The 24243-nt window shown below is 47.7% G+C and overlaps 1 protein-coding gene across 1 annotated transcript; it reads left to right on the forward strand.

Moving 5' to 3' along the window:
* The first annotated feature begins 4598 nt into the window (after nt 1-4598).
* LOC142003078 (chymotrypsin-like elastase family member 1) lies at nt 4599-19690 on the forward strand. The gene is made up of 8 exons (XM_074979738.1): nt 4599-4653; nt 5323-5405; nt 7170-7270; nt 9591-9716; nt 11831-11967; nt 13319-13464; nt 15296-15445; nt 19509-19690. The coding sequence occupies exons 1-8, from the start codon at nt 4614-4616 to the stop codon at nt 19524-19526; spliced, it is 801 nt and encodes a 266-aa protein (XP_074835839.1). The 5' UTR covers nt 4599-4613; the 3' UTR covers nt 19527-19690.
* The last annotated feature ends 4553 nt before the right edge of the window (nt 19691-24243 follow it).

The following is a 24243-nucleotide window of genomic DNA, read 5'->3' on the forward strand; positions in this document are numbered from 1 at the left end:
TTCTCTACCATACTTTCTCTTCCTCACCCTCAGAACACTGGGATGTCTTTATCTCATAGGTTAGTCTATATTTATTAGTTTAATGCTGTCAACATACCTAGAGAGGTGGTGGACGCTCCATCCTTAGAGTTTTTAAGTCCAGGCTTGACAAAGCCCTAACTGGGAATGATTTTGTTAGGATTGGCCCTGCTTTACGCAGGGGCTTAGACTTGACAACCTCCTGAGGGCTCTTCCAACCCTATGATTCTATGAACATATGTCAGTTGGATGAATGTAATTACCTGCAGTTAGGCATCTGCTGATACCCTGAACTGGTACAAACTACCTTCTCGAAAACTGGTGACAGGTAATTGTAACAGTTGTGGTTATTACAAAACAGCAAACAATACCTGATGCCATCCTCTGGTTTATGGTCACTGTTATCACTTATGCTCACTTATTAAGCAATTTCTCCTTGGGCTGTCTGGCCTTGCACTTACGTTAGCTGCTTCAGCTGTTCATACAGGTCTCTGAGCCTATCAGTTTCTTGCTCTTCTGCAAGTCAGTTCCTTATTCCTGTACCTTATTTCATGGCTATGTTTCCTGGCATATAGTACCTCAGCAAAGATTAAAAACCAGAAGTACAACAGGTGCTAAAGCTGTGGGGATTTTAACCCAAGTGTCTGTTGCTCAATTTATGTAGCCACTGATTCACACGGTCCTTATCTCCAACTAGAAGTTAAAGCGATTGCTCTGTGGGAGCCTGTTCTTTTTCCAGAACAAACATTGGTGAATTGAAAACATGGTTTGTGTGTGTTTTGGCTCTTAGCAACTGTCATGTCAAATGAGACAAACCCAAGATCCAGCCTGAGCTGCAGTGCCACTGTAGTTATTAAACGTGTTAGCACTGCGCAGAAGACCTGAGGCATTTAATGGGTAGGAGGAATTTTAGATTCATGGAGGGGGTAGTAAATAAGCTGAGAGAAACTTGGGATCTCCTGTCTTGGACCTTTGGAAACAAATGCCTGTTCTGCACACAGATTTTTTTTGTACTGATATAACTGTTTTGAGTAACGCATCTCTAGTGAGGATCAGTTATATCAGCATGAATGAGACACGTATTGGAACAGCTTATTTCCTTTGCTGCATGTGAGTAAGTTGAGTACAGGTTGAACCTCTCTTGCATCCAGTAACTTCTGTCATCCGGCCTGATTGTTAGTTAACTGGACAACCACTTATCATGGTTGTGGCCAAGTTTCCCATGGTCCCCTAAAGTTTGTTTCCAGCTCCTGGCTCTGTGTTCTGTGCTGTTGTTTAGCTCTAATTTACCCCCCACATGTCTTCTAAGAGCCCAGTGAGCAGTGGAAGTGTTGGTAACGTGCTCGACAATATTGACCTCCTGTGGTCCGGCAAATTCTCTCATCTGGCACCGGTCAGGACCCGAGGGTGCCAGGTGAGAGGTTCAATTTGTATAAGGCACCCTCTTAAACCAGTATAACTGTGTCCTCTCTGGTAGGTTGGTGCAGCTTGACCATACAGCTCTACAGCGTTTGACTTTTGTGAAGGGTGTGGGTCCGACACTGGTTGCTTGCCCAAAATGTCGGACATCAACACAAGAGCTCTGGGTTGTCCTGGTTCTGCCACTGGCCTTCTGGATCACCTGGGCAAGTTCCTTCACTGCTCCGTGCCTTAGTTGCCCCTGCTGTAGTGATGATACTGGCAACCTTTACAAAGCACTTTTGAGAGCTGCCAATGAGAAGAGTTGAGCATTAATTATTTTGTAAGAGGCTGGAAATGGATGACAGGAGAGGAATCACTCAAAGATTACCTATTCTGTTCACTCCCTCTGGAGCATCCGACATTAGCCACTCTCAGAAGACAGGACACTGGGCTAGATGGAGCTTTGGTCTGACCCAGTATGGCCGTTCTTCTGTTGTTATGGAGTGCCTCAAATAGCCTCCAAGGTGCCACAGGGCTGCTTGTTCTTTGTGATAACCCCTATGCGCCTCACCCATTTATTAGGTCACAAGTTTTCATGGGTAAAACCCACGTATTCATGAAAGCTCATGGCCTAATAAATGAATCTCTGAAGTCCCCCCAGGAGTGTGTGTTTGTGAAGTTCCACACTAACACAGCTGCCTCTGAGACCATGAGTTATGTTTCTGGAGACACATGCTGTCTTGCTGGTTCTCCTCAAGATATGTAGTAAGCTCTCTTTAGAAACTGTTCCAACCGCTACGTGGAACCAAATCCAACAGCAATTGGGCTGAAAGAAACATTTTGCATCTACGTTCCCTTCCACAATCTCTCAGAAGCAGGGGCGACCTCTTGGATGCCAGGGGTCACTTCCCATGAACTTGGGTGCTGTTAGAGAAGCGTCATAGCGGGGCGCACCAGAGCTGAAAGCATGATCCTGTAAAGCGTGGTGCAAAAGATCCTCCTGCCTAGCTGGAGTTGCCAGTGGGCTGGGCTCTCTGGTGAGCCATGTAAGGATATGTTGGCAACGACATCCTTTGATCCCCATTACAGCTGCTGGTGCCCCAAACACAAAGGAAGCTGGACGTTTTAAGGCTCAAGATAAACACAACTGCGGGACAGCATGGGGGTGATATCAATAGGAAACATGTACAATGGTTGCCCGGTCATGATCTATTTTAACTCATGTAACAGAGCCAAACAAGGCTTTGAGGCTCAGTATACTACAAATACAACTTTCACAAGACCAGTCGTAGCACAAGCATGATGTATAATAAAGGTGGGATTTTAGCTGGGGCTTCTGAACCAAGTGGACTGTTACATGACTTGGTGTCAACATGCATAGGTCCAATCCGGCCTGAAGATTTCAGCTTTATTGTATGTGGTCAGGGAATGCTTGGGTTGTGACGGTCTGCTCTAGGCAGAGGTGGGGGAAAGTACCCAAAAGTTACTTGAGTAAAAATACAGCTGTTGTGGGGTAGAGGGTTGTACCTAAGCACAAGGCACTGGTGTCCCTCTGGAAAACTACCTAAGTAAAAATGCATGTGCCGCATCTTGATTGTACTTAAGTATCCAGAAGTAAAAGCAGCTGCACTTTTACTCAAGTAACTTTTTGGGTACTTTTTCCACTTGTGGCTCCAGGTGGTGTTAAACAGTGCTGGTGGTCCTCAGAGAGTTCCCTCTAAGGCGCATGCATGGGTGACTGTACAGGAGAGAATGAAGGGCTGCCCACCTAATTAGTGACTTGCAGGCATGGCTCTGATAATTAAGTGCCTGGACCCAAAACCCTCACTTGTAAGGTGAGGTGGTGGTCTTGGGGGAAAGACGAAGTAGGTGAGGGGTGAGAAGAGAGGGCATGGAGGAACTGGGACGTGCAGGGCTGCAGAGCCCACAAAAGGAGGCAACTTTCCCCAGCCTCAGAGCTGTGGCTGGTGGAGGGAGATGGCTCTCGTTTCTAGCCTCAGCTCAGTGGCTGCTGTGGTGGGAGGAGAGACACGCCCCACCATGAGTTGTGCGCTTTTTATTTGTAGAACAAAAAAGCATTAATTATCATTAAAGTGTTTAATACTGGGCTTTTATCCAAAGTGCTTTCCAATAGTTCGCTGATGGCACAAACATTTGGAAAGATCGTTAAGCAGTCCATTAAGACCTTGAGCAATTATTAAATGATCCGCGGGGGGGTAGTTTGGAAACCATTCCTCTGCTCTGATAGATTTGAAGTACAGACCTGGTACTAAGACTGGGGAAGCTTATGTATAGTAGGGAAAGATACAGAATAAACTTTCAGGACCTTGATAATCCTGTACAGGCTGTGTTGGGATTGATGATATAATAGGCTAAGGGGCAAAAATTCCTAGCTGCTGCTTGTAAATGTTCTCAGCAGATCTTTTGCTTGATTGTTGTATATGTCTAATTCTCCAGGCCTTGATGATACCACCCCATAGGTTTTGAGATTTTTATTTCAAAGTGTGTTAAGGGAAGAAAAACACCATCTCCTAGTGGATTTCAATGGTTTTAGGGCACTGGACTCCCTTCAATCTTCTGAAAATCCCAGCTGGGGCAGAGCAAGGACCTGAAACTCAATCTCCGGCAGCCCAGATGAGAGTTCTGACCACAGGTCAATGGCCGAGTCAAGGATGAGTCCCTCTTGTTTTTCTGTGAAAAATTTCCAAAAGTGTGCCTTTCTGTTCTGAAGCAAGAGAAAAACACCTTCCAAAACCTCCATTTTTTTCCCCCCAACCTGGAATTCTTTCCCTGATGCTGAGCACCCATTACTCTCGCAGAGCTGCGTGAAGGTGCAGGAAAAGATAGTCCCAAGTCTCTCGTTCATGTGCACCCATAAACCTGCACTTCCAGTTTCTCAGAACACATTCTGTGTTTGCAAAACTTAAAAAACCCTCTCCAGAGTTTTTTGGCATCATGTGCCCTCAATGTCAGATTCCAGCCTTGACCTTCACTAGAACCAAGAGTGAAATGTTTTCTTAGAAAAGGAGCCAAGACTGTTTTCCATTTGTGTTTCCAAATCACCTGCATTTCTTCCCTTCCCTTCCCATCCCTCCCAACAGGCATATCTATTTAACCCCAGCCAGGGCTGGAGAGAAGACCTAGAAGCAGAGAGGAGGTGAAGTCATTGAGGTTGTACCTACTGTTTGCTTGTGATGCTGATGCTACTACTTCTAGCCACCTTTGTCCTCTGTGGTAAATGGTGAATCTTGTTGTTGGTTGGGTGGGGGGTAGTTTAAAGGTGATCATGTCTTGCTTTCTGCTGCTAAGAAACTCTTATTGGCTAACGCATACATTGCAGTAGCAACAAGAGGCCTCGAGCAGGCTAGGGACCTGTTGTGGCACTGCATAAACACAAACAGCCCCCACCCCAAAAAGCCAACTGATGGGTCACATCCTGAATGAGTATAAGTAGGTGCAAATCCATGAACGTTTCAGCTAGACCTGAAGCTTACATGGACTTGTAAGCTTTGCTGTGGCTGATCTTACCGCTCCTTGCCCTGGTCAGTCATCTTCAGGAGAAAAGCCTCCATCATGGAAGAGAAGATACACCCATTTGACCTGCACAAGTCAATCTCTTCTTCAAAGGCCCCACAGCTCTTAAAGTTGAAATTCTGCCCCTCACCCATTCTCTTTAAAGCTGGAACTCTGAGGTGCTCCTGCCCCTCGGAGCCTTTCATTTCTCTTCTTGCACTCTTGTCTCGGAGGAGTTGGGGCAGGGACATATTCTCCATGAGAGGGGGAGTGCAGACAAGTCCAAGCACACGTCCACTGATGGAAACAGCAGAGACGTGGTGGGATTTTGGGTTCCTCCTGCAATGCACAGAAGCTATTTCAGATGTTGTTCCTTCTTTACTCCTGAAGGACACGGCTTGGAAGAGTCACTGGAGGACAACGGGCGTGTTGTCGGGGGGACCAATGCCCAGCATGGTGCCTGGCCATGGCAGGTAGGTACCATGTTGCTTTCTTTATCTAAGGTACCTCCCAGGAACAACCAAGGAGGGTGCGCAAAGGTGGGACAACGTTTAGAGCACAGAGAGCAGTGGTCGCTCTAAGCTGAGCGCTCGGGAGGCTGTCAAGGACAAATTCAAGTGCTGCCCAGCTGATGAGCAGAGCCCCCACAGCCAGCAGCAGGTGTTTCTATTGGTGGTGAACATCCACGTGTGTTGGTGCATGTAACAAAATTTATTCTGCCCGTCGGTGGAAAAACTTAGAAGGACCATTGCCTGAGAGTGCAGTTTAGCCTTTCCCCAGGGGAAATAGCCCCTGAATCATGATCAAACACCAGAGATGTGGGTTTTCCTGCTCAGAGGAGCCACAGGGCATTTGTCCCTGGCTGGCACAAAAGCCCTTGCTATTGTACGATGTGCACGTTAACACCAAAGCCGCCTGTAAGAGAAGCATCAGGTGTACGACAGAGAGGAAGGAGTGCTCCAAACTGGAACTCCCAACCTGGGCAATCCAGAGACCAACGTGATGAATGCAGAGGTTCTGGATAGGCTCGGGTGAGAGAGGGGGGTGTGGATAGGGAATGACGGGCACCTGAAGTGAGCATCTGCATGCTTTGCTGTTACCGCTTTGGCAGAAGTCCATGTTGCCAGTTACGTTTTGTGGTGAACAGGGCCACCCCGAAAGGTTGGGGGGAGCAAACAACCCAGTGTCCCAGGCCCCACCCCTTTCCTGCTCTGGACCCGCCCCTTGTCCCCTCCCCAAGCAATAGGCCAAGGGATTACCTGAAGCTATGACTTGTGCACTGCAGCAGTGGTTCACCTCCCCCGCCCCCTTCACCATACAGGTGGTGGGAGCAGCCACGGTAGCCTGGTCCATTCTGCCTCCCTTCCTGGCCTCCTGCAGACATGCTAAATGCAGCAGGCCAGAAGGATGGAGGAGTGGAGCGCACCGCTGCTTCCTCCAGCTGCGTTGAGTGCAGGGGAAAGGTGACCCTCTGCTGCTGCAGCGACTACCAAGCCCAGCCCCAGGTAATCCTCCTGGAGCAGCTACACCAGGGCCCCCAAAAGTACAGCCCTGGTGTGGCCGCCCCACCTCATCCAGTGGATGGGCCAGCTCTGGTGGACAATGCCCCAGGCAGACCCCAGCCCTGATCTCTCCATCCTTAGCATCTCGTTTTGGTTTTGTTTGTTCTCAGGCGTGGGAGGAAAGGGTGGCACTAGGTCATGTGTCTGCAAGCCTGACCAATCCGTGTGGCCCTGCCATCCCCAGGGCACGTCCTGCATTAGGGGCGTTAACGGTTAACCAGTAGGGACTGGAGCCACCCATCACAGGAGGACGGTGACTCCAGCCCCGCCAAGCCGCCCCAGGTCAGGTTGCTCCAACGTATCCAGAGCAGTCCCTGTCTGTGGCGGTCAGGGCAGGGGATAAGCGCGGAGGAGGCCACTGCATCCCAGACAAGCTGCAGCTGCCTCCCTGCTGTGGGCAGGGGCTGCTCCGGATGGGTTTGCAGGCAGAAGTGGGTGTGGGAGGGGCATGGCCAGAGGAGGGGCAGGGAAGGGGTTGGGAGGGGCATGGCTGGTGTCTTCCCCCTGCCGCTCGACTCCCTGCACTGATCGCCTCTCTTTCTGCTGCATCTTTTGTTGGGACTGTGCAACCAGACCAGCAACATGGTGTTTAGGTGTGGGTGCCTGGTGCATTTCTATAGTAACCTTATGATATTTGCAGTCGTCTTATCCAGCTCTCTCCCTTTTGCCACCTAGATTTCCCTGCAGTATTACTCCAGCGGGCAATGGCATCACACCTGCGGGGGCACGTTGGTGAGGCCAAACTGGGTGCTGACAGCAGCTCACTGTGTGGACAGGTAATGGAGACCGTGCTGGATAGTTTATCTGCCCATCGGAGACACTTCAATCAGGCGCCCGTCAGGATCTGTTGTGGGACAGGGTGCAATCAGTGCACCAGCCAAAGTGGGAAGCTGCTCTTTTGAAACCAAGGGGAAGGCCGGGGGTGGCCTTTTAGCCAAGGAGGAGTTGTGGTCCCCCATCTCTTAACCCATGCGCAAGATGTCTGGGTTACAGAGCTTGACCATCCATCCCATTTTTCCCAGGACAGTCCCTTATTTAAACTGTCTCACAGGCATCCTGTCTTTGCCCACAAAAGCTTATACTCCAAAATATCTGCTAGTCTGTAAGGTGTCGCAGGACTTCCTGTTGGTTTTTGAAGATACAGACTAACTTGACTACCTCTCTGATACTTATCATTGGCATAAGATATATTACAATTCTTAAGAAGTTGATAGCATCCCCCTGCCTCCTGTTTTGTTAAAATTTCCCATATTTTTACAGGAAAAAAATCTTTTTTAAATTATTTTTTCTAGAGCTGTTTTCCATTAAATGTCTTGGATTTTCCTTGGAGAAACTGGAAAACTGAATGGAAAACACGTTTGCTCCTCAGATTAGCTTTAGGTGCACAAAAAAAAAAAAAAGCCATCCCCTCAGGTCTAGCTGTACTTAATCCTGCTTCAGCTAAGAGATGGACTTCACCTCTGAAGCTGGATATTTCTGATTCTATGAGATCATGTTTTAGGGGAGACATTTCAACCCACTCCGGGGTCAGGCAGGAATCTGCTCATTGGGCAGTTCAGCTCACTAATTGCCTGTTATGGAGTCTCTGGAATATCTCCTCTGGAGCAGCTGGTGCTGGGATCTATTTAATAATTCAAGGCTCAGTCCTTAGACCTGTACTCAGTCTTCAAAGAATTCCTGGATCTAATCCAGGACAGCGATTCCTACGTAATTCTTCCTTGAGGAAAGGACACTAGCTTAGGACTTGGTATATGAAGGTTTGGTTCCCTGGTCCGCCACCATCGTCTTGTGAGATATTGGGCAAGTCACTTAGCCTGTTTATCTGTAAAATGGGTTTCCCTATCTCCCAGACATGTTGCAAGGATAAAGACACCGAAGATTGTGAAGATCTGATAAGAGCTATGAATGAGTTATTAACATTATAACAGAGAGAAAGCCGTGCTAGTCTATATACTATCAAAGCAAAAAAGCAGTCAAGTGACGCTTTAAAGACTAACAAAATAATGTATTAGGTGAGCTTTCATGGGACAGATCCACTTCTTCAGATCATATCCACGCCAGAATAGACTCAATATTTAAGGCACAGAGAACCAAAACTAGTAATCAAGGTTGACAAATAAGAAAAAAATTATCAAGGTGAGCAAACCAGAGAGTAGAAGGGCAAAAGGCGGGGGGGATCAAGAATTAGATTAAGCAAACTAAGCCACTCTGCACTGGATAGGGAAAGACGGAAGGAAATAGTGAGAGAGGCATCAGACACCAACGGGCACTGAGGCCACGGTTATTGATTATGATGATGAAAGTATGCAAAAGAGCCCTTATAATGACCCAGAAAATTCCCATCCCAGTTCAATAGGGGCTCTTTTGCATACTTGGCTTAATCTAATTCTTGACTCCCCCCACTCCCTACCCCTCTACTCTCTGATTTGCTCACCTTGATAATTTGGTTTTTTCTGATTTGTCAGCCTTGATTACTATTTTTGGTTCTCTGTGCCTTAAATACTGAGTCTGTTCTGGTCTGGCTATGGTCTGAAGAAGTGGGTCTGTCCCACGAAAGCTCATCACCTAATAAATTATCTTGTTAGTCTTTAAAGTGCTACTCGACTGCTTTTTTGTGTTGTTATTAACATTATGAATAGTATCAGAGAGGTAGCCATGTTAGTCTGTACTCCAACAAAACAAAGCAGCAGAAATGTAGCACTTTAAGGACTAAAAAAATTATATATTCGGTGATGAGCTTTCGTGAGACAGACTCTCTTCGTCAGGTCTGTCCCATGTAAGCTCATCACTGAATACGTATATTTAAATATTTAAATTGTATTTATTTAAATATTTATATAAATATAAATATTTGAATTTAAATATTGAGTCTGTTCTGGTCTGGCTATAGTCTGAAGAAGTGGGTCTGTCCCACGAAAGCTCACCGCATAAATTATTTTGTTAGTCTTTAAAGTGCTACTTTTCCCCTCAGAATTAGAGGAAAGACTGGTTCACATTCCAGTAGCATCATGATGCCATCAGGACTTGGGGGCAAAGAGAAATTGATTCCAAGTTGGTGCCTGATGACTCATCACAGCCTTTTCTTCTTATCCCTAGGTCCTTCTCTTTCCGGGTGGTCGTCGGAGAGTACAACCTCGGTCAAAATGACAACACAGAGCAGTATTTAAATGTGGAAAGAAAGTTCATCCATGCAAATTGGAACAGCAACAGTGTTGCTGCTGGGTAAGGCATTTCCTGTACCCCACCAGCCACAGATAGTGCTTGAATAAGGGATTTCAGGTGTCAGGTCCTGAACTCCATCTCCTTGCGACAGACCTGAAGAAATATCTGAGATACCTTCATTCGAGATATTTGGAGACTCTCAAATCACCTGAGCTGCTGTCCAATGTAGACAGTGTCCAAAAATTTTCGGTGGAATCGGAAACCAAATAGGTTTGTTGGAGCAAGTCCAACTAAACAGCGTTCTGCGCTGGTACCAAAGCTAGGTTCAGACTAGAACAGGATGGTCAAGGCCTCAGGAGGTAGAGATGCATGATGAACACAGACTCCGGTACCTTCATACAGCTGGAATGGGAACCATGGCTGGGCTCGGGCCTGCGGGCTCTTTCTATGCAGGCTGTCTCAGGTATAGGTAACGTGTGGGAGTGTGCAAGAGGCCACAATTACCTTCCACTACCCCCCTCCCACACTCGTTATCAGTGCCATGCCACTTCCAGTGAGCGGGGGTGGGTAGTCCTAAACCCCCCCGCTCCCTGCCCCATAGGAGGGGGACTACCCCTCATGGACTGGATGCGGCACAGCGCTTCTGTAGGAAGAGGCAGGGACGGAGCAAAGGTGTGAGGGGGTGGAGCATTGGTGGGAAGTGGGTGGAGCATGGGGAGGGTTCGGGGTACGTGGCAGGTCGGCTCCTATGGAATCCCCACACTGGTCACCTCTGGTCTTGGATAATGATATACCTCCTGTGACTGACTGACTGCCGGGGAGCTCAGCTCCTGGGCTGAGCTCAGGTACAGTCGGTCCTCAATATAAGCGGCTCTGATAGAAGTGGTTTGGCTCTTGCACCATTGAAACTTTGAGGAACACGACCTAAAAATTCCTCACACTTCAGTCATTCCATTGCTTAGAAGATAGAAAATGAGCACACCCTCCCAGCATCGTCTGCGACTCCCCTCCCTCATACTGCACTGAGGCTACCAATGGCTTAAAAATGTACTTGGGATTAGGATCACTTCTTTATATTTGCTTAAGTGGCTTTAAAGGCCTCGTAGGGTAAGTGAGTGGTACATTAGGGCGTAAATGGTCACCTCGGCAAAATTTATACTCTGACAGTCCCTATTCCCCTCTGTTCACATAATTTTTTATGGGTGGGGGGAATTACTCATTATACATCATTTTGCATTGAGTTGCAACTTTACAGTCCCAATCCCCATGTGATGGGGTTTATTAGCCAATAGGGCACAGCGTCGTACAGAGGTGTCAGTACAGCAGGCAGAGACAGCCAGTCCATTTCCTGCTGGGGAGAGGAGGCCCTGCGGGGCCCCCCCGCAGCCAGGAACTTGCCCCCTCCTTTGTCTTTTCTCTCTCTCAGCTCAGACTAACTGCTTCCCAACTCCCAGTTCCAATTTAAACCCCCTCAGGCTCCACCTCCCCCTTTGTCTGCAGTCCAGAGGTGTCACCTGGTTGCTTGGGTTACCCTCAGCAGGTACCCCACACTCACTGTGAGCCACTCATGTGTACACACATCACACCCAGACAAAGATAGAGGACTCCCCCTGTATTTAGCTGCCTTATCAAATGTGCTCAATAAGACAAGGCCCAGAGCTGGGTCCTTATTCAGCCCTCTGTGGTGCCCTTTCAGTGAGAATGTGATGGAGGAAAGGGCTCAGAAGTCCTCCCTTTCTGTGCATCCATTGTGAAACATAAGCTCTTTAGAACAACCGAGCACAAAAGAGTTAGGTCTCCATCTCCTTTGAAACCCCCCCTAGCCTGGAATTAACTGTACAAGCACATGTGCCTCAGCTACAGCAGGACCTGTTCAAAGCACTCGGTTGTTTTCCCCATTTTCTAAATGCCAGAGGTGAGAAGTCCCCAAAAGTCATCTGAGTAAAAGTGCAGCTGCTTTCACTTCTGGATACTTGAGTACAATCCAGATGTGAGGTGAGTAATCTTACTCAAGTAGTTTTTTTTTGGGGGGGGGGGCGCCTTGTGGCTTGTACTTAAGTACATCCCACCCCAAAGCAGCTGTACTTTTACTCGTTACTTTTGAGGTACTTTTTCCACCTCTGCCAAATGCCCACGAAAGGCCATTTGATGCACTTTTCTTCCTTATTTTGCAGCTACGATATTGCTCTGCTCCGTCTCTCCCAGAGCGCATCTCTGAACAGCTATGTGCAGCTGGGCGCTTTACCCAGCTCAGGCCAGATTCTTCCAAACAACAACCCATGCTACATCTCCGGCTGGGGCTTGACCAGAAGTAAGTGCAGTCACTGAGTGAGGTTCTGGGTTGGGGGGTGGGGGTAAGCATGGGGCAGCCTAGTGACTGAGGGCATGGGCTTGGAGGTGGATATGACAGGTATCCCCACTTTGCCCCAAACTTTGAGAGTTTAAATGAATCCCAGACAGCCCTATGCCTCAGTGTCCCCCATCTAAAACAGGGGTGATAACTCAGTTGTTGCAACACATACTCTTGTAAGTACCCTTCTGTAGCACCAGGATCTCACCCCACTGTGTAGTTGGGTGGGTAAGAGCTAAGCTGGGTCTGCTCCTCCTCCAGAAGGAGCTTGCTCTTATTTTGTACCTCACCAGTTTCCCTCTAAATCTTTCCATCCTGGTGCAGAATAAATGTTTATGTGCACCACCAATAGAAACACACGTAGCTTGTGGCTGGTGCTCTGCTGATCAGCTGGACAGCATCTGAATCTCTCATGGACAGGTGCCCAAGTGCTCAGCTTACGGAGAGCGTTGTTTCTCACCAATAGCCTTGCAAAGCAATCTGTCAGCCAGGATGAAGTCGTTCCCAGATGCAGAGGTGGAAAAAGTACCCAAAAAGTTACTTGAGTAAAAGTGCAGCTGCTTTCACTCCTGGATAATTGAGTACAATCAGGGTGGGGTCCTCAAGTAGCTTTCCAGAGACACACCAGTAACTTGTACTTAACTACATTGCCTCCACGAAAGGAGTTGCACTTTTACTCAAGTAACTTTGGGGTCCTTTTTCCACCGCTGCCAGCTGTAAAGGAGGAGCCATGACGTGCTGTGTAGGATGGTCAGAGCTGCAGTCAGCTGCCCCTTGGAGATCTGCTCATTGATTCATATGAACCCAGAAAACACCTGGGGGAAATGTGAGGTTTTTCCCTGGGCTCCAACTTTACTGTATGGTCCTGCCCCAGTGCAGCCTCTAAAAGCTCCCACTTTTCCAGAAAGCGCACTACACTACGGGCAGCTTAAGAGCTGCTGGGCCTCGTTCTGATCTTATCTAACACTGGGGTAACTCCAATGACATTGCATGTCATTTACACTGATAGGATTGAGCTCTGAACTAGGCCCAATAAATAACCTATCATCTGGTGATCCTGAGACTTGTCCCTAATCATCCAGATGGATTCCAATCCCTTGTTTTAGAGCTTATCAAAAGCCAAGTTTTACAGTCGTAACTCCACAACAGGGGAGGGACTAGCACAGCAAAGCTCATTTCTTAAGGAAGAAGTTGGCTAATCGATATGAAAATATAAGCTGTTCCTAAGTTAGTTGCATCTGACTCTAAACTGCTCCCCGGAGGTTTGGGGGAAAGGTAAACTAGCCGCAGGTCTCCATTGTGTTTTATGCAGCTAACGGGAACCTGGCTCAGATCCTTCAGCAGGCTCCGCTTCCCGTCGTGTCTTACAGCATCTGCTCCAGTTACGCTTACTGGGGGAGCACAGTGAAGGACACCATGGTGTGTGCAGGAGGAGATGGTGTGCATTCTGGTTGCCAGGTAACCACTGAGCAATTGTTCCCGGGTGTGAGCTGCTCTGGCCGCCTCCTTGCAGGGAGACGTTACCCAGAGGTGATGCCGGGGCATTGTATGTCGTGTGGGTTGGTGGGTCCAAGTTGGAGATCCCACTCTCACAAGGCCCATGCCCTCCTGTCAAGGGGCTAGGGCTGGAAAAATGAACCACCCAGGTGGCTGACAGAACTGCAGGGCCCCAGGGCAAGGGGAGCGGGGGACCCAGCATCGCACTCCTGGAGGGACGGGGGTGGGCCTGGCTTCCCCCTGCCTGTCCTTCAGTGCCCCCGTAGCACATTGCTGGCTTTGCAGCAGCAGTTTAAAGGGACTGGGGCTCCAGCCTCCCCTGCTGTTACTATTGCTGCGGCAGCAGGAAGATCCAGGCCCTTTTGATTCGCTGGCAGCAGGGCCAACAGCTACAGCCTTAGGGCAAGGTGGGAGGGGGGACCAGTTCCACGGCCCAGAAGGGGTGGAGTCTGGGGCCATCAGTCCTTAGCGCCACCCAGACCAGGGCGCTGGGCTCCCCGCTTCTCTCACAGCCGCGTGAAGTAGTGGGGCAGCTCCACTGTAGCCCATTGAAGGGAGCTCTGGGCCTGTCCTGAAAAGCCACTCTGTGGCTGCAGCTTTGCCATCTGCTGCGTTAGATAGCCATAACCCTTTACGATGCTTCTCACAGCTGCCGTGCCAAATTAATTGTAGATGTGCAGAGCTGCGTGTCTGATGGCCACTGCCCGGATCAGTGAAGACCAATGTTCCCCATAAGCTGAGCACTTAGGTAGCAGCTCAGGAGAGATTCAGGTGCCGCCCAGCTGATTAGCAGAGTGCCCACAGCCAGCAGCCTGTGTTTCTATGGTGGTGCACATCCGCACGTGCCTGGGTGCACGTACCAAAATTTATTCCATGTGCGGATGGAAAAAAAATAGAGGAAACCCTGCAGGAGACTGAACTGGGGTCCTGCAGAAGTAACAGCATGAGCTGGTGCAGCATATGCTGAAGAGCCAGCGAGTGATAGCTGGGGATGGAACAGACTCGTATCTTCTGTGGATCGTGCAGAGGGAGACCTTTGCTCTCCTCAGGGAGCTCTATGAGGGCTGACAGCTGTCTGGTGAATTCATTTCCGAGGTGGTGTCAGACAAGGAGTTGTGTGGACCAGTGAGTGGCTCAGGAGGAGTTGTCATAAAAAAAGCCCTACTGGGTCAGACCAAGTGTCTAGCCATCCCAGTATCCTCTCTCCCAACAGTAACCAGTGCCAGGTGCTTCAGAGGGAATGAACAGAGCAGGTAGTTGAGTGATCTACCCCCAGCCTCTGAAAGTCAGCAGCTAGCAATGCCCAGAACACGGGGCTGCATCTCTGACCATCTTGGCTAATATCCTTCAGGAAGTTTTATGAACCCTATTCTAGTCTTGGCCTTTGCAACCTCCACTAGCAGTGAGTTCCACAGGTCAAGGTGCTGATATGCTAGTCATAGAATACTAGAACCAGAAGGGACTGCGAGAGGTCACCTGGTCCAGTCCCCTGGACCAAGAACCATCTAAATCATCCCTAACAGATGTCTGTCTAACCTGCTCTTAAATATCTCCAGTGTGATGGAGATTCTACAACCTTCCTAGGCTTAACCACCCAGACAGATGAGAAGTTTTTCCTAATGTCCAACCTAAACCTCTCTTGCTGCAATTTAAAGCTGGCTGTTTTATTCAGTCACCCCACCTGAGGGTAGTCTACTTCTCCAGAGATGGGAAGCACACACTGGAAAGTGCGAGGAAGGGCAAAGGAATATTCTGCTTGTTGCCATACATGCCAAGTTTTTTTGTTCTGCAGGGTGATTCAGGAGGCCCTCTAAACTGCTTGGTGAATGGCAGATACTACGTCCATGGTGTGACCAGTTTTGTGTCGGCCTCAGGTTGCAACGTCTACCAGAAGCCCACAGTGTTCACCCGGGTGTCCGCCTACATCTCTTGGATCAATAACGTAAGTTGGCTTTGCATGGAAAGGGAACTGCAATGAGGAGAGAGACAGCTGCGGACAAAGTCTTCTTGCTTGCCATTCTTTCTCTTCTAATTACATCACATGGTCTGAGCCAGGGCCAGGACATGTGTCTCTTAAATGCGCCCCCTACCATCATGCTGCCAGCTATGGCTAGAAACAGCAAGTCTGGTGGCTGCAGCTTGTTGAAGAGCAGATATATGGCATTAACCATGTGGTTATTCTTTTCCAAATCCAATTTCTCCTCCAAGGCTGAAACTGCCAAGATCTGCATTTTCCTAAGAGCATTATTTCAGGAGATCTGTCGGGCTGATTTGCCTTTCAACAGTCTTCCACCCCAGCATCAGTTTGTGAAATTATCATCCCTATTTAATTGCCATCATTTATATTAAAGTTTTTCCATGTGGGTGTTGGTTACCTAGATGTGATCATTACCCTGAATGAGAGTATAATCTCTGGGATCACAGAATACTGGAAGTGACCTTGAAAGGTCATTGACTCCAGTCCCCTGCACTCATGGCAGGACCAAGTACCATCTAGATCAGGGGTCGGCAACCCCTGGCATGGATGCAAAGAGTGACAAGCAAGCTGATTTTTCATCAGCATGCAAGGTGGGAGCTCAGCCCCACCCCTCCTGTCCCATGCAGCCGGGAGCTTGCTCAAAGCCAGGCTGCCTGTGGATTAACAAAAGACCAGCTAATGCGACCAACCACCGCTAAATGGGAAAGCTCTGCCTCTTCATTTATTAATGAAGCTGTTGCAAGTAGGACTACTGGTGACTTTGAAAAGTGTCGCCAGCACTTGGACCACACATAGGGATCAAATTCCAGCACTTTGCCTCAGGAAGGTTGCTGGCACCTTATCTAGATCATCCCTGACAGCTGTTTATCTAATCCTGCTCTTAAGTATCTCCAATGATGCAGATTCCACAACCTGCCCAGGCGATTTATTCTGGTGCTTAACCACCCTGGCAGCTGGGAAGTTCTTCCTAATGTCCAACCTAAACCTCCCTCGCTGCAATTGAAGCCCATTGCGCCCTATCCTGTCCTCAGAGGTTAAGGAGAATAATTTTTTTCCTTCCTCCTTGTAACAACCTTTTAGGTACTTGAAGCTATGTGTCCCCTCTGTCTCCTCTTTTCCAAACCAAACAAACCCAGTTCATTCAATCATCCTTCATAGGTCATGATTTCTAGACTTTTAATTGTTTGTCTTGCTCTTCTCTGGACTTTCTCCACGCCTGGGTCTAGACTAGCCCCCAACTTCGCAGGGGGCATGGTAACTAGAGTGTTGGGAGATTACTAATGAAGTGCTGCGGTGTGTATGCAGCACTTCATTAGGCTAAATCTCCCCCATGGCAACTGCGAAGTGGCAGCTTGCATGTAGCTGTGGGTTAGCCATGGGTACTTCTAAGAGCCCGCACTACTTCAAAGTCGCCCTGCCATCATGCTGCTGACTGTAGCTAGAAACAGCACACCTGGTGGCTGCAGCATGTGGAAGGGCAGGTGTGTGGCATTAACCATGGGGTGGTTATTTTCCCAATCCAGTTTCTCCTCCGAGGCTGAACCTGCCGAGATCTGCTTTTTCCCTAAGAGCATTATTTCAGGAGATCTGCCAGGCTGATTTGCCTCTCAACAGTCTTCCACCCCAGCGTCAGTTTGTGAAATTATCATCCCTATTTAATTGCCATTGTTTATTTTAAGGTTTCTCCATGTGGGTGTTGGTTACCTAGATGTGATCATTGCCCTGAATGAGAGAATGAATTCTGAGGGGTAAAGGGACTTCGAAGTAGCGTGGGCACTTCAAAGTCCGTGCGGCTGACCCGCAGCTACACGCAAGCTGGCACTAGGCTAGACACAACCCACATCTTTCTTGAAATGTGGTGCCCAGAAGTGGCCACAATACTCCTGTGGAGGCCTGAGCAGGAGTCGTCTCTCATGTCCTGCTTACCCCCTCCCTATTAATACACCCCGGAATGATGTTCCCTTTTTTCCCCCACAGGGTTACACCATTGGCTTGTATTTAGCACATCTTCCGCCCAACCTCAGGATAGCTCAGTGGGTAAAGCATTGGCTTTGTAAATCCAGGATTGAGTTCAGTCCTTGAGGGGGCCTTCCAAGGTTCTTGGGCAGGTTAGATTTAAAAAAACTGCCCGGAAAGGTGATAGATCCTGCTCTGAGTGCAGGGGACTGGACTTAATGACCTTCTGAGGTCCCTTCCAGTTCTGTATTTGTCCCCATATAAGGTCCCCCCTGGTTTTTAGCATTGATCAAAGACAGCCATGAAGGGAAAAAGTTAGGATGTGACTTGATCACGGTCTAGGTATATTTGCATAGGAGGATATTATCTGAGGCTGGAGGAGTCTTTAATCTAGCAGACAAAGGTGTAACGAAATCCAGGGGCTGGAATACAAAGCTCAACCAATCAAAACAGAAACATCCCTATTTTAACAGGAAGTGTAACTTGCAGTCAGTGTTCCCTGAGTGCTTGGGTAGCCACCCATGAGAGATTTAAATGACACCCAGCTGCTTAGCAGAACACCCACAGCCAGCAGAATGTGTTTCTGTTGGTGGTGTACATCTGTACGTGCTATGGTGCACATAAAATGTATTCTGCGCGTGGATGGAAAAATTAGAGGGCACGTTGCTTGCCATCAAGAGACACGATGACTTTATCTTATGAAGTGTTTTAGATTAAAAAAAATCAAACATGTTGGTGTAAAAAAGATGCTCTGTAAACTACAGTTTGAGCTAGGTTGCAAGAATCGCTGAATGAGATTCTTCCTGGCCTGGGTTATGCAGGAGGTCCGACCAGAAGCAGTAGTTTTCAACCTGGTTACCACTGTGGTCAGCATCCAATACTACCTGTATGGGTCTGAGGATGTCATCTGGGCTGTGGCCCACAGGCTGCGGAGAACCATTGCATGAGATGATCACAGTGAGCCTTTCTGGCCTTAAAATCAAAGAACCTCAATTTGTGACATGCTGGAGTAATAAACTTAATTTGATTCATAGATTCCAAGACCAGGAAGGACACCTGGGGTCATCGATCTGAATTTGTGAATAACACAGGCCAAAAAATATCCCCAGAATAATTCCTAGGGCAGATCCTTCAGAAAAACACCCTATATTGACTTAACAATTGTCAGTGATGGAGAATCCCCCATGACCCTGGACAAATGTTTCCAACAGCTAATTACCCCATTGCCATATATTTGTCTTACTTTCAATCTGAATTTCTCTAGCTTTTGAACATCCAGACGTGGCATCAGCTTCCAGCCACTGGAGTTTTGCTTCTCTGAACCCTCTCCAAGTTACATTTTGGTTGGGGTCTATCAGAAGTATCACACTGGCTTTGAGACGAATAATATAAATAAAGAATTATATAGTACTAAAAATAAAATCTAACACAGAGGAAGCCAAGCTGGAAGCGTTTGCCAGGGAAAAAAGAGCTTGAGTGAGGTGGAGACACTTTTAACAAGGAAGCTGCTAAGCCATTGGAATAAGTTGGCAGGGGCTGCACCCCTTGATGTCTTCCAAAACTGGATGCCTTTCTGACAACCAAACACAAGCCAGGCTCAGTGCCAGGGTAGCAGTGAGATTCTAAGGCCTGTGCCATGCAGGCAGTTGGAGTAACTGACCTCCGACCTTCTGACCCTGACATCCATCAGGTGAGATGGCAAGTTGCAGAGGCCATGAGGTTCCTGGCAGCCATTCGAGATAGTCTCTGCCATCCCCCAGTTCACAGAATCACAGGGCTGGAAGGGACCTCAGGAGGTCATCTAGTCCAGTCCCCTGCTTCAAGAAGGATCAACCCCCACTAAGTCATCCCAGCCAGGACCTTGTCAGTGCTGCACACGAGAACTCGTGTGCTGGGACTTTGCATCAGGAGCTGATGTTATAGAGTTGGCCACTTGGAGCATGGCCAGCTTAGAGATGTAACAATGCCTCCGCTTCCTTCACGCGTCTCTGCCTCCGACTGAGGCCACTCCCTTGAGAACTCCTGGGAAACAGCCTGATGTGGTGGATTTTTTTTTTTGTCCTCCTTTCAGGTAATTAACTCCAACTGAAAAGGCAGAGAGGATGGAATCGACGTCAAAGAAGAACTTGTTTCCCTAACTGGAATGTGCTCCCACGGTCCTCCCTGTCTTCATCTTCTCTACTGCCCATCTTCCCTATTAACCCATTGGATCTGCAGGGTTATACCTGCCACTGTGATGCCAATAAAACTGTCTTAAAATTGCTGTCTTCTCTGTTCCATAGTAAAGAACCCACATTCAAAGTCCTTGTTTCTCCAGTCCTCAGCGAAGGCTCATTTGGACGTGCATGGTGGAACGTTTTCCCCTCCCATCCCTGACACCAACGTTATGGCAAAAATTAGCATTGTGTGGTTTGGTGGTAGAGATGCCTCCTTTGAATGGCCCATTCAACCTTGAGTGGTTAGCTTTAGAGCATTAATTACATTCAACCGTGATGATGAGATGGTTTTTGGTGTCATATTTTGAGGACTTTCCCGCACCATGGCAATCAACCAAATTATCTAGGGTTACCATGTCTGAACTTTCAAAAAAAGAGGACACCCTAGAGAGGGAGTGTCTCACATTGTAGTAATGTGTTATAGTATATCTAGTCTATTAATACAACGTTGATAGAAACTGATACAGATACACTCCCTCCTGGGGTGTCCTCTCTTTTTTTGATACGGTAATCCTAAAATCATGTGTCTTAGCTACTTCTACTTCTATGGCCCCCGTAACTAATGTATTGAAGTGCCTCCAGCTTGTTAGAAGGGCAGAACCAAGTTCTCTTCATAGGAAATGACCATTCCCAAAACAGGGGAAAGAGGAGAAATGATGGTGATGGGTGTAACTTTCAAAACTTCCCCTTGGATGGAGAAGAACCAGGTCCAAGTTCCAGCTCTGGGACAGACCTGAAACTGACTTTCACGTCATCTCAAGTCCCACACAATCAATCTGACTCAGTTCGACCTGAGCGGAAGTTATTTCCTTGGGGCTGCTGCCCAAAAGCAGTTACCCTCATGACTCATGTGAGACCTTTCCAAGCAGATCAGCTGCTATTGTAACTACCAGGAAAGATCTGTCTTATGGGAAAAGATGCAAAGTGCCAGACAACTTCCTCCAGCAGCAAAGGCTGTGAACTGAGCCACAAAACATGCAAGATTTCCCACTTTCTTCCTTCTCTCTCTACTGGGAGGTTGGTGTGAAAGAATTCCAGTGAGGGAATTCTTTCTGCCTGACTCCTTTTTTTGTGTTAGACCAGACATGGTGTCATTTGCTGTAATACAGAATCCAGCAGGACTTTAAAATAGAGGCTGCAGGAGGAGGAGGATGTTGTCATGGGGCCCAGAGGGCAGGACTCCCTGTAAGCTGAGTGCTTGGGCAACCACTGATTAGCAGAGCGCCCACAGCCAGCAGCCTGTGTCTCTATTGGTGTTGCGCATCTACACATGCCTTGGTGCACAAAAAATTCATTCCACCCCGGAGAGAAAACATCGTGAGACTCCTGCCAGAGGGGCTCATCTCCCAGTTATCTTAGAGAATGGTGCATAGGATTAGAACTCCAGACCCCTCTGGTATATCCTGGTTTCATCACTGGCCTACTTAGGCAAGTCACTTCCCTTCTCTATGACTCTGCGTCCCTCTCTGTGCCAAGGATGCCAAATAGCAGGAGGCCAGGGGACGCTGGCCACATCTGTTTTACAGAGGTAAGGGCGAGCAATAGAGGGAAAGGGGTGAAAAGATGCAAGCAGGTTGTGGGGCCTTGTTGTAAGGGACAAGGAGGGGAAGGCCACAGTTCAGATGCCTGTGAGCTTCCCCCACCTGTTTAGGCAACTTCTTTTGCCCCTGCTCTGTTCTGATCTCATTTGTGAAGCACTCTGCAGTAAGTGGATGAGAAACTCACCCATCGACTTCCCTTACTCCTTGCGAGAATGAGTGGCGGGGGGTCAACTGTCAGCCCCAATAGTTCGATTTTGCACATCCCCACTAGGTGCACCAAATCAAATGCCAGAAGATCAACCCAGACTGGGTTGATCTCCCAGTAAGGGTAGATGTACCCTGAGCGAGAGAGAAAAAAAACTCCCTCCATTTCAAATTGTATCAAAGCTGGTTGGCAAAGGTGATGCAGGGAAAAGATTCTCTGAAATATTCATTCCACCCCTGGAATATGACAAAAATGACAAAATGTGACAAATAAGCCTTATCCGATCCTTGCCCTTCACTAATTGCTCATTGCTGAGAGGCATGAGGCCAGGGCCGAGAAAAAAAAACAATTACACTTACAAAATGGAATGAAATAGTGAGACAGGCATCAGACACCAACAGGTGCTGAAACCATGGTTGGTGGTGATGGTGATGATGCATTTATAAAATTAGTGTTTCCTGTGAGTAAGTCTGCTGTTTGTCCCCTAAGGCGGTTTTGTTGGCCAGCAGCTGCTAGTAAAGTTCTGACCCTGCCTTCGTAACTTACATAAATAAGCTGTCTGCTGATAAAATGAGAAAAAATATAAGATCGAAGACAGACGTACGGGGAAGCAATCCTAACAAGACCGTGCTTATATGAAACTAGTCCTAGAAGTGGTATCCTGCACAGTGTCTCTCTGGGCTGAGAACAGCCAGAAGACTATTCTCTTTTGTTTCTGGTCGAACACACTGAGTCCTTTTGTGCCTTGGCCCCTGTTTGTCTTCATTTTCTTATGTATTTGTGCCAGGGTCGATCGTCCAAAGTTGGATTTCAGGTGCTTGGGAGAGAAGCGTGAAATAAAACTATCAAGGGTTGGCAGTCGACCCCTGTACTCAATGTTGCGGGAAGGAAGGAAGGTCAACAGCAGAGTTTCACCTGGTGACCTCCCTTTATGAAGACAGCCAGGTAAGCCGATGGCAGAGAAGTTGATTCTAGCTACACAATTGCCATAGCTAGAATTGTGTGTCTCCAGTCATCTTACCTGCCTTGTGTAGACCTGCCCTGGCTCAGGGACTAAGGGTCTGATGAGATATTAGAGATGGGGAGTGGGACCAGGAAGGGTCCAGGAGAGGCTGCTTTTCTTTCAAAGCCACACTCCTGGTGTAAACAGGCACTGTCTGAGCACCAGCAGACCACGTGCAGCCAGCCCCAAGACTGTAGCATGAAGCATAAATGAGGAGGGAAGGCACCAACAAAAACTTTCTCAGCGAACATCTGCTCCATTCCCACAAAAGATTAGGAGCAGAAACCAGCTGTGCTGATAATCACAGTCTGGAAAGACCTTTGGCAATTATAGAAGCTTTATGGCTACAGCAATGAGTCCAACCATCCAAACAAGTCCAGTGAGATGAAACAAAACTGCAAGGACTGCCTGCATTATCACAGGTAGATGCTCTGTCCTAGGACAGAGCTGTAAGGGTGGAGAAGGCTCCTAACATGGTGGCCAACCCACAGAAATTTCATTTACGGACAAAATGGGAAAAATTTACGGACAGACAGTTTTAAGGGCGTAATTTTTATACTGTGTTGAGACACAAATAAATGGCCAAAAATGAAAAGTAATAATTGTCATTCATAAATCACAAGACCAATATGCTATTTAACTTGCTTTCATTTCGCTCGTCATGATGTCAATGTGCTGACACTAACTCGGCAGGATAATGTAGATGATAACATCTTGTGATTCATGTTATGTGACCTCAACCATTGAGTTAAATAAACAACTAAAACATCCAATTTCCGCAGCTCAGCAGTAAAATGGCTGAAGCAGCACCACAGAAATTTAATTGCGACAGAATAATTGCTGTTTTTTGAAATTGTATTGCACTTTTACTAAACTTACGGACATCTAAATTTTTTTATGGCCTTTACAGACGCGTCCAATTTTGGCTAATTTTTTACTGACTGTCCATAAATTTGCTGATGGTTGACAGCCCTGGCTCCTAGTCTGAACTTGGTGTGCCAGTGAAGAACTCCAATGGCTTTCTTGAAGGCCAAATGTTTTGTCCTTCATATGCATGAACTCTTCCTCCTTTACCATATCTTAGCTTCCTCACCCTGCTAATGTTGGGGTGGCCTTGTCTCATAGGCTAATCTATTGGGTGAAAACCAATAGCATATGTCAGTTGGATAGTAACAGAGAGGGAGCTGTGCTAGTCTATATACAATCAAAACAAAAAGCAGTCAAGTAGTTGGATTAATGTTTCCTACAGCTTAGCTCCTGCTGATATTCCCTTCCAAAGATACCCCAAACTGGTACGAACTGCATTCCTGCAGTTACCTGTCATTTGTTTTCAACATCTGTGATTATTACAGAACAGCGAGAAAAGCCTGATTCCCAGCTAATTATTTAGGGTTACCATCAGCCAGTTACTGGTGTGAACTTATGAAGCAAGGTCTCTTCCTCTGACTTTAAGGCTTTGCCCTTATGCTAACTGCTTAAGCTGCTCTTACATGTTTCTAGACATACAGGTCTTCTGCAGCCATCTCATAAGCTCCTGGCATACTGTGCTTCAGCAAAAGATGAGAGCAGCCAAACAAGAAGTGCTAAAGAGTTGGGATCTTATTCAGGGACACACAGTAGTAGCATCCTTCAGTCTACATAGACTATGGATCACGACCTTCGTAGTTCCATTTGGCATCATCATTTGCAGCATCGACTGTGACTGTGAAGGCCCACACGAGAGTGACAGTCCTTGCTGCATCTGTTGCATGTGTAATGGGTGTCTGGCAGTTCCTTACTGTGCTTTCTGTGCTCTCGCTTCTCCTCTGCTAGCTGTCTAATCCTCATGTCACCCTTCTGAA

This window comes from Carettochelys insculpta, chromosome 29, assembly GCF_033958435.1.
Source record: "Carettochelys insculpta isolate YL-2023 chromosome 29, ASM3395843v1, whole genome shotgun sequence".
Classification (NCBI taxonomy): Eukaryota; Metazoa; Chordata; order Testudines; family Carettochelyidae; genus Carettochelys; species Carettochelys insculpta.